This window comes from Macrobrachium nipponense, chromosome 4 (genome assembly GCF_015104395.2).
Source record: "Macrobrachium nipponense isolate FS-2020 chromosome 4, ASM1510439v2, whole genome shotgun sequence".
NCBI classification, from domain to species: domain Eukaryota; kingdom Metazoa; phylum Arthropoda; class Malacostraca; order Decapoda; family Palaemonidae; genus Macrobrachium; species Macrobrachium nipponense.
The window spans coordinates 35,341,958-35,356,957 of NC_061100.1; the positions used below are offsets into that span (position 1 = coordinate 35,341,958).

Consider the following 15,000-nt stretch of genomic DNA (forward strand, 5'->3'; position numbering starts at 1 on the left):
AATAATAATAATAATTAAAATAATAATTAATTTTAATTAATTAATTTTATTATTATTATTAATTATTATTTTATTATTATTATTATTATATTATTATTTATTATTTTATTATTATTATGATTATTATTATGATTACTAGTATTATAGTATTATTATATTATTATTATTATTATTTTTATTTTATTTATCTGTCAGCCTTTTCAAAGCCGTCCCTCGCTTCCGATTTAATTTGAGAGCGAGCTGACGCATATTTTCGGAGGTGAACGCAGGTGTTTCTATTGTGAAATGTGCGTCATGTACATTTTATGTTCTAATAATAAACGAATCTAGGCAGCTCAAAAATATATTTTTGTTTACGTTGATATTTTTTCTTTGACGCTCATGTGCCACTTACGTACCGGATTCAAAATGGGGTTAATCTGTTTTTTTTAACTTTCATTTTCCTTTTATCTTAACTCTTTTAGCTACTGCGCGTTATTAGGGTTTATTTTTGGTTCTCGTTATTCAAGCATTGTTGTACTGTGTCAGTTTCAGGTATATTAAGGTTTCCTTTTATAAATTTGATGGTTGTAGAGTACAGTTATTTATAAGGGAGGAGTAAGCACTGATAATGTTTTCTTTTGTCTAGTACGGATAAAGGGAGTGTTGATGAAAATAATTGCAATAGATTTAATATTTATTGAACTTAGACCTCCATCTTTATAGATAGCTAAGTTATGAAGTCTTAATTAAAAAGTATGAAGCATCCCCATGACAACAGGTTTTGAGAGAGAGAGAGAGAGAGAGAGAGAGAGAGAGAGAGTCAAATTCAATACTCCCTTGATTAAATCCATTTGGAGGCATCTGATTCTTGGTGCCAAGGATTAAAGGGGAAACGTTGCCTTGTCGTGAACAAGAGAAGCTCAAGGATGCATTGCTTTACTTTCAACCTCATGAAAGCTTTAACTTTATGCTGTCTTTAACTTTAGATGGTCTCTTAACTGGTTGTGGTCTTAAGGAACGCTTATTTTTTTCACAATCTGAATTACATATTTTTTCTCGAAGTCTTCTTAATAACATTTTTTTGTGTATCGGTTAAATTGTGATACATTAATTCAGGTTATATCAAAGGGACGCCCTGACAGGGAGAAGTGGTTCCCTTATAATAAGATATAATCCAGGGTCATCGAAATCGAAGTTGACGGGCTGCTTTCTGATTCAAGAGCCCGTGCTTGGCCTATCTAAAACTGAAGTGGATTTTTATCATGCGGAATTGTTTTCCGGAGATATCATGGTCAGTGGCTGTCAGTGACCCGTGTTCCAGCACAGGTCACTGCGTTTGACACGGCCGTCCGTATTTCAGGATTCATCGAGTACACCCGTTACAGGTGGTCCTTGTTATGTTACAGTTGGATGGCCAAAATTTTGGGAATATAACCTCTCTCTCTCTCTCTCTCTCTCTCTCTCTCTCATCTTTGTTTTGTTACAGCGGTATGACGAAATTATCTGGAAATATAACCCTCTCTCTCTCTCTCTCTCTCTCTCTCTCTCTCTCTCTCTCTCTCTCTGCTCATCTTTTGTTTTTTGGTTTAACAGCGGTATGACGAAATTATCTGGAATATAACTCTCTCTCTCTCTCTCTCTCTCTCTCTCTCTCTCTCTCTCTCTCTCTCTCTCTCTCTCTCATCTTTGTTTGTTACAGTGTCATGACGAAATTATCTGGAAATATAAGCCTCTCTCTCTCTCTCTCTCTCTCTCTCTCTCTCTCTCTCTCTCTCTCTCTCTCATCTTGGTTTGTTAGAGTGGGATGACGAAATAGTCTGGAAATATAAGCCCCCCCCCCCCTCTCTCTCTCTCTCTCTCTCTCTCTCTCTCTCTCTCTCTCTCTCTCTCTCTCTCTCTCATCTTTGTTTTGTTACAGTGTCATGACGAAAATTCTTAAATATAAAAGCCTCTCTCTCTCTCTCTCTCTCTCTCTCTCTCTCTCTCTCTCTCTCTCTCATCTTTGTTTTGTTACAGTGTCATGACGAAATTATCTGGAAATATAACTCTCTCTCTCTCTCTCTCTTAATGTGGATCAGATATACGACGCGTTCGCATTATTGGGGAGACGTGATTGGACTGGAATCGTCTCTCGTGTAACGTCTCTTTTTTCCCCTTTCATTTTCTCCGCTTTTATTCTGTCGTATCGGATTTATTTATTAATCTCTTCGGTTTTCTAGTGTTTGCTGGGTCGGCTGTTGACCTCACCTGGCACGCCGATTTGGATCCTCTTTGACCCTGTGACACTTTGGGGCGCGAATTATTGATCAAAGGTTATGGCCTGGTGGCAAACAGTTCACTCTAAATCCGCCTCGTAAATCGCAATCTCTCTCTCTCTCTCTCTCTCTCTCTCTCTCTCTCTCTCTCTCTCTCTCTCTCTCTCTCTCTCTCTCTAAAGCTGAATTCTGCAGGAAAGGTTATTCACACCATGTTGGCACGCAGAATTATTGTGAAGAGCAAACATGCTCGTTTCCGGCAATCCTTTCCTCTCTCTCTCTCTCTCTCTGATCTCCTTCCCCTCCTCCCTCCATCGTGACAAATTCCACCATGGTTTGCCATCGTCATGGTCTGTCAAAAATTTCATCGGAGACAAAATGGTATCAGCCTGAACAAAGATTTGTTGGTGGTAGGAGATTTCAGCGAGAATAGTAAACAGGTTTATCGGTATAAGCGATCTGGTATATAAACTTAGACAACAACATTTGAAACGAGGAGTACCCAGTTGTACCTGGCAGGCAACAGCATTCCAGGCAGATCTCGGCGATATCCGATTGGGATCTTTCTTAGTGACCCTGTAGGGTTTTAACCCAGGGTGTATTCACGGGTGTATATACCCACCTTTTCTGCGTGTTTAGTACAAGCCCAGCGCCTCAGTGGCGTGATTGGTATGGTCTTGGCCTGCCACCTCGGTGGCCGCGAGTTCGATTCTCGGGCATTCCATTGAAATGTGAGAGATGTCTTTCTGGTGACAGAAGTTCACTCTCGACGTGGTTCGGAAGTCACGTAAAGTCTTTGGTACCGATGCTAAATAACCACTGGTTTCATCCAATGTAAAAACACCATACAAACAAAATTAGTGCAAGCCCGTTGGAGATGACTGTAAAAAAACAAACTAAAAAGAGTGTAAATATCGTAAAACTAATGACCCCCAAGAAATATTATTCGTAGAGAATGGACCCCTGAAAACTCTTGGGGGTCACTTATCTAGGAATAGGTCATCCGATCGTTCTCGAATAACGCGACACATGTATATTTAGTATATGATTAAATGTAACGCCACCCGGGACACCTCTTGCCCAAATCAGGTTTTGATATCGAAAATGTATATGTCGTATGGAATCTTTCCTAGATGGTGACCCCCAACGGTTTTCGAGGGTCGTTATCCAGGACCAATATTTCTTGGGTGGTCATATCCTTACGATATTTAGTCTTTTGCTATAGTACTAAACACGCCGCAAAGGTGGATATATAACGGGTTAAAACCCTCGTGGTCGCTATCTAGGTATGATCCCCGTCTTATGAGAAAGATTCCGCATGAGACTACATGATTCTGAGAGACAGCCGTGAAACGTTGGAGATCGATTAACGAACAGCAAATTCACTCAGATCTGAAAACCATCCTGTGCACTTATCAAGAAGGGGAAAATCGGCGCTGTTCCCCGCAAATGAAACTACTCACTCATCGCAACCTAGAGGATATTTGCGAATGTTTATGAGCCCTTTGATCAAGTTTATTCTCAACATCGGCCTTTAGAGGCAACGATCTCCATACAAAACAAAATGCCGAAAGAATAATCGACAGTTCCAGATTCAACACTGCATTGAACCAGATGTTATTGTAATGTTATGGAATCAGCCCAATATAAAAAGTTGTTTACCCTTCTTTCCCTGATTTTCCTGGACCTTTATTGTTAGACTACATTAAGACAAATAATGGTAAAGGGCAGTGTTTACCTTAGTCCACGTCCAAAGGCTCAGTGTGGTTTGACATAACTGAGTATTAGTTTATGCTGAAGCAGTCTCTTGAAATGAATCGGTTTCTCTTCTTATTTTGCTTTTATGACTTCCTACACGCTTCTAAACCTATTAGCTTACAACCAAGACTTTCGTTATCCGGATAATTAATATTTTCATGCCATAAAAGTTATTCTTTAAAGCGTAATCAAAGAATTTTGCAACAATAAATGCGCCTTTCAGCTCACAAAAGGGACTGAGCCCCTCAAATAACGTGGTTAATTTGACTTTTAAATAAGGGAGTGCTCACGTAGAGAGATTAGGCGGGTCTTTTGGTCATGCATTGTCCAGGATTTTGATTTGATTGCGTAGGCACACTGTAGGCACGTGTAAACGGGATTACGTCATCTATTGAATTGATGATAATGCATATTGGAGTGTCTGAAATGGTGCTATTAAACGCCTATCTGTGATTTGTCTCTTAAGCACGAAATCGGAGATAGTTTATTGTGATATCATTTTGATCTTTTGTTTTTGACCCCGTTTTCTATTTCTGAGCATTGTGGCTTCTGTTGCTATTTGGAAATGTAAAATTGTTTTTGCAAGTTTCCTTATTGCTAAACTGTTTAGGAAATTATGAAAGCGAACGCTGGTAATGTTATTTTTTTTTCCACTAGTTGGTGAAATGTACTTTGTTTGTATAACATGGAAGAAGGGAAGTCTGTTTTGACATTTTATTGAAGAATAAATGTTAATGCTGTCCTTCCAAGTATGTATATTTGTATATCCAAATATTTTTTTGGCGCGAATGTTAACTGAAATCGAGGGAAGGCTGTTGAGATAGATAAACAGATAAATAAGAAATTGTGTCGCCAAGCATTGCCCTAGTTTACATCTGTTTTTAATATTGTCCGATATTTCTTCTCGAAGGAAATACCGACTCAAGTTTTTATTTATGAATTTAACCGGCAACTTGAGGTGGCTGGAGCACATCAGCTGGAGGCGAAAACTATATGAAAACTTTGAGATGTGAAAACTTCACGAGGACTTTGGGATGTGGAAACTTTATTAAAACATCGAGATGCGAGGACCTGATGAAGTTTCGGGGCGGGGAAGGGGGGGCCGGGTGTTGAGTCCTGGAAATAGAAGTCAGGCACATTATTAAAAGAAAGTGAAGTGTATCGGGAATGCCTCGAAAATGGTGCATTCTCTTTTTTTTAAAATAGGGAAATAATTATACGGAATTTGGAATATGCTTCTCGAAATAGTGGATGACTTTGTGGTCATTAGCAGTTATCTGACGATTTCTAAGTAGTCTTTTGAGTTCTTGCATTTTATTTAAATTGTTCTCTTAATGCACTAATTTGGAGTCGATAAATTGGTGGGCTCTCTAGTGAATACTCTCAAGTAAAATGGTGGTTAGCAGCTACACTACGATCTCGAAGTGGTCTCTTGAGTGCATATATTTAGTTCTACAGAGATTTTTCGAAATTTATTAGATTTCAGATCTTTTTGGTTTTTTGTTGGCGTTATAGTATCCTGAATTTTTATTTGATTTTTTTCGGTAATGGCGTGAATGAAAGTGTTTATACCTCAGTGACTTTTACGTTAGAAGGGAGAACTTCTGAAGTTTTTTATTTTATTTTATTTTATTTTTTTTTAAACATCGAGTCTGAGTAATAAAATGTGCCTTCAGGCGCTGAAAGGTAGATTAAGCTGTTGGTACCCTTGCGCCAATACGACCTCATGAAGCTTTGTAAATTCTAGAAGCTCTCGGTCCTTCTCTGTTTTCTGTAGATTCTTTACTCCTTTTTCGTTCAAGTGGAAAAGCTTATATCACCCTAAACGCGCTGTCGTCTTTATACTTCGACCGATTGTTATGTGGGCTGTTGATTTATCTTGTTTATGGTACTAGAAAATGGAGGTCGTGGTAGGGTGGTTTTGAAATGTATGCATGTAAAAGGTTGACATGATTTCCTAAACAGTTCTCTTGTTTAGCCATTTATGTATAAACAGTTAAGTTGTGTATAGTATGTTTTGTAACCATGGACTTGTTAGTGAAATGTTTTGTAACACTGACAAAGCTCAGTAAATCAGTTTTTGGGCTGTCTTAGTGTGTCTACAGTTAGGCTTATTGGCTTCGAATTATTGTTTACACACTGGTGTCATGATTGTTATTGAACGCACCCCAAGAGGAATAGGTTAAGGACAGCTTTTCTGGCTTGTCCAGATTTACACGTTGTTTTATAATTAGTTAGAAAAGTTCTTGGTAAAAAATAGAATGACGTGATTTTTATCGATTTTTAGAAAATATACTGTTAAAGCTTTCAAGGTATCAGTTTTGTAGGTTTATACTGTAGTTTTGAGTCTGCACTAAAAGAAAGGGTTTCTAGTGTTATACGAGAAGTTTAAGAATCAAGACAATCATACGTTAAAAGCGAAGATAGTTCCTGAGTAGACGAAGACACTGAATCTTAAATAAAAAAATAAAATCTGATGAATCTGACTAAAAATATAGAATATCACTTTCGTTAGTTCATTGAGTTAGGACCATGGATCTTTTTTGTTTATTTTTATTTTCTTTCAGCACCTATGATGAAAAACACTCGAAATGGTAACACTACTTTTAATTATGTGCTAAGATACAGTGGAATATTTCCAGTTATCCGGTTGACAGAAATTAACAGCCCCTCAGTAAGGAGGAGAAAAAAAAAATCTGGAAAGTGGACCTCCTGGAAAGTGGACCTAACTGCATGCTAATTTGTGATCAATGAAATTTTTTTTATCGTAATTCCTATAATAAAAATCACACACACACGAAAAGATGAATTTGGTATCTTCTACGCAAAGCCCTGATGCATTTTTTTATGTAATGCTCTGTTTAAATTTCCATATTATACACTCCATAATTTATACTACTGTTTATAATGGTTTATTTTTATTAATGCAGATTATAGTCACGAACCCACGGCTACCACAAAAGTGATTAAACCATTAGTTTGTGATACGAATTTGTTTGCAGACGTTCGTGATAAGAAAGAATGCGTGTGTAAATATCGAGGGTGCAAAGGAAAGTATATGAGTGTATGACATATGAAAAATAAAATCGTACACCACTCATCTGAAAATAAGTGTAGTGTCTGATAATCTATTTGCTCAAAGTGAATTGTGTTCCATAGTTGTAAGTGAAAGAATATGCATACAAGTGGACCCGCTTTCACTGAAAACGAAAGAAGCTTTCAGTGACAACAGCAGATGAGATATTGTAGAGAAGAACGCACGAACGTGAAAGAACGTGAACGTCGATGAACAGTAGAGAACGGTAGATGAAGAACACCCACGTTCAACCTTCTCAATTTCCTTCTTCTTCTTCTTCCCTATTTGTGCTGTGCTGAGTTGCTCTTCCTCATTCTTGAAATAGTCTCTGTTTCTTGAATTGCTTATTGAGATACTCTTGCTTCCTTGCATAATATTTTCTTTGCGCAGTGAGAGACATTCTTTGTTTGGTTCTAAGCTCCCAAGCTTTGTTTGCTTAGATAGACATATTCCTCCGTGTTTGTGTTTTGTTTGCGCACCTGTCGCTTTCATGCTTCTATTCGATTTATTCATGTTTGTATTATTGTTTGCCTTGTTTGGATGTTTTGTTTACTATTTCGTATCACCGTCTAGTTGGAATTAGTCAATATTTTTTCCCCCTTTTTTTAATTTTTCATTTTTTTCTTTTCCCGTTTGATTTTAGTTAAACCTATGGCTATTTGTTGAAGTTGAAGAATTGTTTCTCTTTTTTCCTTTTTCTATCTTCTAAGACTATTTTTGTTTGTTTCAAGTGTTGTCTCTCGTTAATTTTTTAAAGTATTTAGAAAAAATAAAAGTTTCATGTTTATATTAGCGATTTTTTTTCACGTATTCTAACCTTGACTTCGACCATTTTTCAATTGGTAACTAAGATAACTTTGATTCTATCGCGACTTCTCGTTGTTTCTCAACATTTTGCACTTTTTTGTTCTAGATAAAGGCAGCTCAATAATGCTCTATAACATGTATGATTATTTCCTTTTCATTTTATTTGTCTACGACTCTCTTGTCTCCTATGAGTAACTTCTCTCTTCCTTAATTTAGTGCCTGTTTCTTTCGACTCATTTCTTTCCCATTTCCGCGTAAAATCGATGTATTTTCAATTATCTTAAACCTATTTTCATTTCATTTCTCGATCTTCCTCCTCCTCTCTCACTTTTCCGTTGTTCGTGTTGACGCTCTCTCCCTCCCCCTCCCCCTCCCCCCTTCATAATCCAACATCCTCCCTCCAAGTGGGTGCCATTTCCCCCCCTCAGCTCTAAGGTCCGCCCCTGAATACGATGGCGTGTGGCGAGGGCGTTGCGGGTGGCCTTCAGTGCCTTCCCTCCATCTATCTGCCGTGCTTCGCTCTGGTAAGCAATTACTTTACACTGACCGTATCACCTATAATATACCTGTGTGTTGTCACCTGTCTCGCTAATGAGAAGGTTCAGGGAAATGTGATGGAAATTGAAAGGGATAGATTGATATTGTGCTAATGTGATTCTCCTTTCTTTCTCTCTCTCTCCCCTTCCATCAACCTCTTTATATCCGTCAAGTTTCTCTTCACTTTTTCTCTCTCAACGATCGAGAACTTTCCAAAAGAAGAAGAGTACCTGAAGAAAATGGAAGTTTTTCAATCAACAAAAAATTTCGGATACCAGTAATGTTCCACCTCTCTCTCTCTCTCTCTCTCTCTCTCTCTCTCTCTCTCTCTCGACATTTTTTACTTCCTTGTAAGACGTATTTTTAAGAGTAGTATTTAAATGAAAGATCTCATATGTTGCGAATTTCGCTACCTTTGATAGTCTGGGAGTTTAGCATTATGCTTTGTATAAAGCCCAAAAATATTCCAGTTTTGAATTCCTTAGACAACCAGTAAAATATTTTCCTGACGGTTTCTCTCTAAAAAGTAATCTCGGAGTCACTTCTAAAATGTTATATTTGAACTGCCTTTCAGTGATATTCATATTTGTATATTTACACCTCTGAGGTCAAGACCTTAATATTTTAGAGACAATGTTGATTTACTTTCAAGTTTCGTCAGGAGACCTTCTCCATGTGGCAAGATGACAATATATTATATATATTGAGTATATTGCTACAAAATCTTGCGTAGGTTGGAATTAAGCATTTTTTTCCTTTTTCTGATTTAAAGACAAGTTAAACAAAAACACGCAAGAGCTACGTACACCAAGTCTATATGGAATGACTGAATACATCCGGTTTTTTGGGGGGCGGGTGGAGGTGCATTTCATTAATGTACCTTCCTTTTATTCCAAATTATGAAACGCTTCTATAGCTGGTTCACGGTAGATTCTTGGGTGAGCCCTGAGCCTACGAGACGTTGGTTTGGCGGCCGCTGATTGGCATGGGAGCTGCTTACCTCCCGGTACCAGCCAATCAGGGGCCGCCAAACAAACGTCTCGTAAGCATAGGGATCATCCAAAAATCTACCTAAAGTGAACCGACTATAGTAATTTCGCGGATTTCCGTGCTGCATAAACGTCTGAAAATCATGGAATTAGGATATTGGTCTTAGAGCAACGAACTTTAACTAAAAACTGTAATGCACAGCCGCAAATTCCCTGTTGAGAAGTTGCAAATATACACCTAGTTGTCGCTGGAGACCTGGTTTTATTATTATTATAATAAAAATTTGTATTTTTTCTTAATATGATTACTCTTATTACCAGTACTATGATTATTATGTTTTTTACTACTACAGCGATTGTGTGAATATTGCCGTTTATTAATTTTTTATCATGTTATCTCATGTACTTAGATTGTGTATGTTACTATCTGTACTTTGTATATTCCATGTATATAGGCTTGAGCTGACAAAAAAAATTATTATATTATTATTATTAGCCATTTGAGAGGCGAAATTGATATGCAAGTACACATATTAACATTTGCAACTATATATGGCATGTTATATTATTTTGTTTTTATGGTAAACTGCTAGAGGCATTTAGATTCATGCTTTTGTACTTCTATTAGTGATTTTATATTCTATTATGCTTTACCTAATGGTAATTTCAGATATTACACTTCTTGAGCTTATTCCGGAAAGTTAATATGGTTCTCTGATATTACGATGATACAATTCTGCTAACAGTCTATCTGTAGTAATGTGATGTTGCCTAGAGAATGGCACGTTATTGTATTCACTCTGTGTGGCAAACAATCCGAGCCTTTGTTATTAAAATCCATCTCGGTGACCGCTCCAGCATTCCGATTATAGACAAGTTGTTAAAGCGGATTGTTATTCACTTCCCTTTAGATTAAATTCTGCTCATTCAAACATCTTGCCTTTGATGTTTGTTGACATATTGGATGATGCACTATTTCGCCTGGGTGACTCACGCTCGCTCGTTACCCCAACCGGGAAATATGATTTGTGTGGCTTAATTCAGACTGGGCATATACACTAACTATATGTAATATATATATATATATATATATATATATATATATATATATATATATATATAATATACATATATATATAATGTGTGTGTGTGTGTGTGTGTGTGTGTGTTTAATACTACATAAATATAATAAGAAAATGAAGGGAATATGGTCCAAGATTAAAGAGAAGGAGGTGTAAGTCAACGAGAAGTTTGTAAGATTCCATAATAATAATAATAATAATAATAATAATAATAATAATACTTTATTTCGAATATGAATTCATGTACAATAATTTAAAAAAAGGTAGTGATGCCAAGAGGCTACATTTTGATTTACCATTACACACAAATTACAGGAAAAAAACTACAGTTACCGCATCCAAAGTGGGAATGCGTCTCTTGCCAATAAACATAAAAAACTTTAAAAGGGGCCATAAGGATACTTTTAATTATTTAAGGGTAAAGATGGTGAGAAGTGAATAAGAAAAAAATAAAGTGGTGGATGAGGAAGTGAAAGGTTTTGTGATTGAAAAGGGAGATTATTTGTGGAGCATTGACATAACAGAAGAGAAATTCATGCTCAAGTACACATCAGGAAAGTCAAGATGATAAAGAAGAGAATGAAAGAGATAGAAAAAGTGAGTTTGAAAAGCTGCATAAGCTGCAGAGAGAACAAGCATATGTTCCATTAGGAAATAAATACCGAGAGAAAGTTTAACGGACAGTGATTTCCAGAATAAAATATGGAAATGAGGATTACTGTCCTGTGACAATGGAGTGATTATCCTTTAGAACTGCATAATGTCAGAGATAGAAGATTTACAGAACAGAATAATGCATGAAGGGAAGAATTTTTTGTAAGTTTGAGAAAATCTCTGCAAGTAAGCTAAAATGCCTCAGTATAAAAGTGGCTGACCAAGGTCTGTAAAGTAATTTGGATAAGTAAAAGGTTTCAAAGGAATGGGCTCAAAGAGTAATTTTCATTGTTTAAAGATAAAAGGAATATGGGCTGTGTTGTATGAACCAGAATCCTAATATTAAGTAGTGTACTTTAAAACGTGTAGAAGGATTTTGAACGGAAAGATTGACTAGGGATGAACATTGTGGGTTTAGAGAAGGTAGAGTGTGTCTGGATCAAGTGTTTTTAAAATTATATGAAAAGCTTGAAAATAAAGGGAAAGCTATTTGTCACATATATGGACTTAAAAGGTGTATGAGAAATCTATAGAGGAAGTGTTGAGTGTGTTGAGGCTGTGGTTTAGAAAATTAGTTGTTAAGCCCAATGACAAGTTTTTAGGAGAAAAAGTGAAGTGTGATTTACAAAATGTGGTTGAGAGAGCGACTGTTTTGTAAAAGTACGTCTGAATCAAAGATGCTTGTCTCCATGGCTCTTTGAAATCTTTATATAAGAGGAGATACGAGAGGTCAGGAAAGGTCAAATGGTGTAGGTACAAAGGTATGGGACAAGAAAATGGGATGTAATCGTATCGTAGAATTTTTGTTCTAGGTTTTAATGATATTGTGTTGGTTTGAGATATTGAAGATAAACCAGAGAAAACAGTGAAATAATTTGAAATAGCATCCAAGCGAAGAAAGAAGTGCCCCGGTGGCGTGGTTGGTATGATGTTGGCGTCCTACCTCGGGGGTCGCGGTTTTGATTCTCGGCCATTCCATTGAGGAGCGAGAGATGTGTATTTCTGGTGAGAGAAGTTCACTCTCGACGTGGTTCGGAAGTCACGTAAAGCAGTTGGTCCTGTTGCTGAATAACCACTGGTTCCATGCAACGTAAAAGCACCTTGCAAACAAACAAAATACAAACAAACCAAGCGAAGAAAGCTGAGGGCAAGTGTGTAAGAATAAGACTGTAGGGATAAATAGAAACCAAGAGAATGGTGTAGTGGCTGTTAATATGGATGATGGAAGGAGGGATGCATATCATTTGCATATATGCTTGCGATCAAGGTCATGGAAACCCACGACAGAAAAATGTGAAAGGATTGCTCAGCCAACGTTTCATTGCGGAAGTGATGTGAAGATGTCAGATTAAAAAAAAAAGTACTTGAGATGGACTCATTGCGCAGTATAAGTTGAGTAAGGATAGAAAGGGTGAGAAGTACAGAGGTACATTCGTAGTAGTTATAGATTTGGTTTAAGTGAAAGTGTTCCTAGTTAGTTCGGTCATGCCGGAAGAATGGAAGACAATACGTTGATAAATAGAGTGTGTGATTCGGAAGTGTTACTAGGGATTGATATCGTCAGAGAAGTAGGGAAGAGAGTACGGTTAACATAGGAAGGTGAGCGGCTAATATCGCGGAGGTTTGCTGTACAGGGTATTCGCCCACGAATCAGTAGTAAACGTATGAATGTGGCAATGACAGTTCTTTGCATGTGTGTTTGTGTGCGTTTTTTTTCTGGTAGCCATGTACTGCAATGAAAGACAAGCTGCTTCCAATTCTGGAAGGTAAAACAACACACCTTCCCTCCCAAGATGAAACCGAAACCAATTCAACTGGATCGTTACCACACAGAGGAAGAGGGAAAAAGGCAAAGCTTCCCATGACGGCGAGTAACAAGCCATAGGCAGCGTGACCAATTGCAGATACGCAGTCATGCACCGACGTCCCTAACGCAGGAACACCTCAAAAACGCCTCCGGGCTACAGTTTTCATACGCGATTTAAGAGGTGATGCATTTGACGCTCGAATTGGAAGCACAGTGAAGGAAGGAGGAGCGTTCTCTCTCTCTCTCTCTCTCTCTCTCTCTCTCTCTCTCTCTCTCGAACTAATTTTTTTATGCTGGCCTTATGCCAGCTGGGGCTCTTGCATCCAGAGGAGCCGTTAGGTAAAGATAAATTCTCTCTCTCTCTCTTTCTCTCTCTCGTACTAGTTTTTGTTCTAGATTATGCTGGCCTTATGCCAGCTGGGGCTCTTGCTTCTAGGGCAGCCGGTAGGTGAATATTAATCTGCGGGAGAGATAACTGGTAGCAGTTCTTAGTTGAATGTTGTGGGTCGCTGCGAAGATGGAGAAAGAAAAAAAAAATAACGGCAAAAGTGAATTGACCAGAACTGCGTTAAAATTGTTCCATCGTACTACATTAAAAAAAAGATGGAATGGTTCGCGTCATTTGTAGGCCATCCCCGGGCCATTGGCATCATTCTATTACCCCCCCCCCCCCCTCCACGCAAAGTCAGGGGCTTGAAACGTTCCTCGGGGATCAGGTGTGAACCTCCTTTTAGTTGAGGTCTCTGTAAAACGCGCGCGCGCACGCACGCGCACGCACGCACGACAAAGGATTTTTTCACCATATCTTATATAAATCTGTAACCGTAATGTTTTATTAGCATGTAGATGAATTATTCACATGCACAATCACAATTGAAACCGTTATATATATATATATATATATATATATATATATATATATATATATATATATATATATATATATCCAACTTTAAGGTAATGATGTTAACCTAAAGGTACATTGGTCTCGGGTATTTCTAGAGGATCATATTAGTAAAAAAAAGTTCGACGTTTTATGTCAATACGTAAATGTCAATTCAATTGGGGAGTGTAGTTTTACGAAGATAATCATGTATCATCATGGTATGTAGTTCTTCCTATCCATAACGCTGACTTTTTTGGCTTTGTTTTTATGTCACTGTCCATTCGGGAATTGGTGAAAATGTCAGTTTTTTTTTCCATCGTCTGTGTTTTGCGTTTGTGTGGAATATTGTGATGTATTTTATTTGCTTTTATTCTGTCGTTGCAACGTTGACGAAGATCAACGCAGGTTTTACTCTGTTCCTTGCCCACATCAAGCGTGCATCCGATGTCTAGGCCAGTCCCTTGTGGCGCTCCTGATTGGCTGCTGATAAGCTAATCACAGGGCTGGAAATTCTCAGTCTCTCTCGAGAGTTCACTTAGGCAGGGTGTATGTTCCATCTCTCCTTGGGGATGCATCTCTCAGGAGAGATGGAACATACACCCCGCCTATGTGAACACTCTCGAGAGACTGAGAGTTTCCAGCCCTGTCATTGGCTTATCAACAGCCAAATAGGAGCGTCGTAAGGGACTGGCGTAGACGTCAAATGCACGGTTGATGTGAATCTACTATAACTGATTGAGACGAAAGTTTCAGACGAGCCGAGAATCCAAGTGGAACGAGTGGCGCGTTCTTGGGATAAAAACTCTTGACCTCCGGAAAAATCAATTGTTTATGGCACTTAGCCTTTCCGACTAGTCTGCGACATTTTTGCATTTCATCCGCTGCGTGCATCGCTCGCGCCTCGGTCGCTTTGCATTGCATATTTAGCTCTTCGCTTATACCTTTCATAAAATAAATTTTTACTTCTTTGTCTCATTTGATTAGACGTTTGGTTTACGGGCTGATGAGGAGCTGTGTCTAGATAGATATATGGATAGATATTTGTTTTATTTTATGTAACATGATTTTAAATTTTGAGCAATTAAGCGTAAGCGTTAGTTAGTGATAAAAGTTATGTCTTTGTATCGGATGGTTAATATATTATTTATTGGATGAAAGAAGGACATT

The 15,000-nt window shown here is 37.8% G+C and overlaps 1 protein-coding gene across 6 annotated transcripts in view; it reads left to right on the plus strand.

Moving 5' to 3' along the window:
• LOC135210852 (uncharacterized) overlaps positions 1–15,000 on the plus strand; it is a 741,193-nt gene that overhangs the window by 386,127 nt on the left and 340,066 nt on the right. For 2 of the 6 annotated variants that reach the window (XM_064243741.1, XM_064243742.1), the window contains exon 2: positions 6,926–8,402. The exons of 3 other annotated variants lie outside the window; for them this stretch is intronic. In XM_064243741.1, the coding sequence (XP_064099811.1) occupies positions 8,331–8,402 (72 nt within the window). In that variant the 5' untranslated portion in view covers positions 6,926–8,330. The remainder of the gene's footprint in view (positions 1–6,925; positions 8,403–15,000) is intronic. One more of the 6 variants, XM_064243743.1, reaches the window with a different exon arrangement.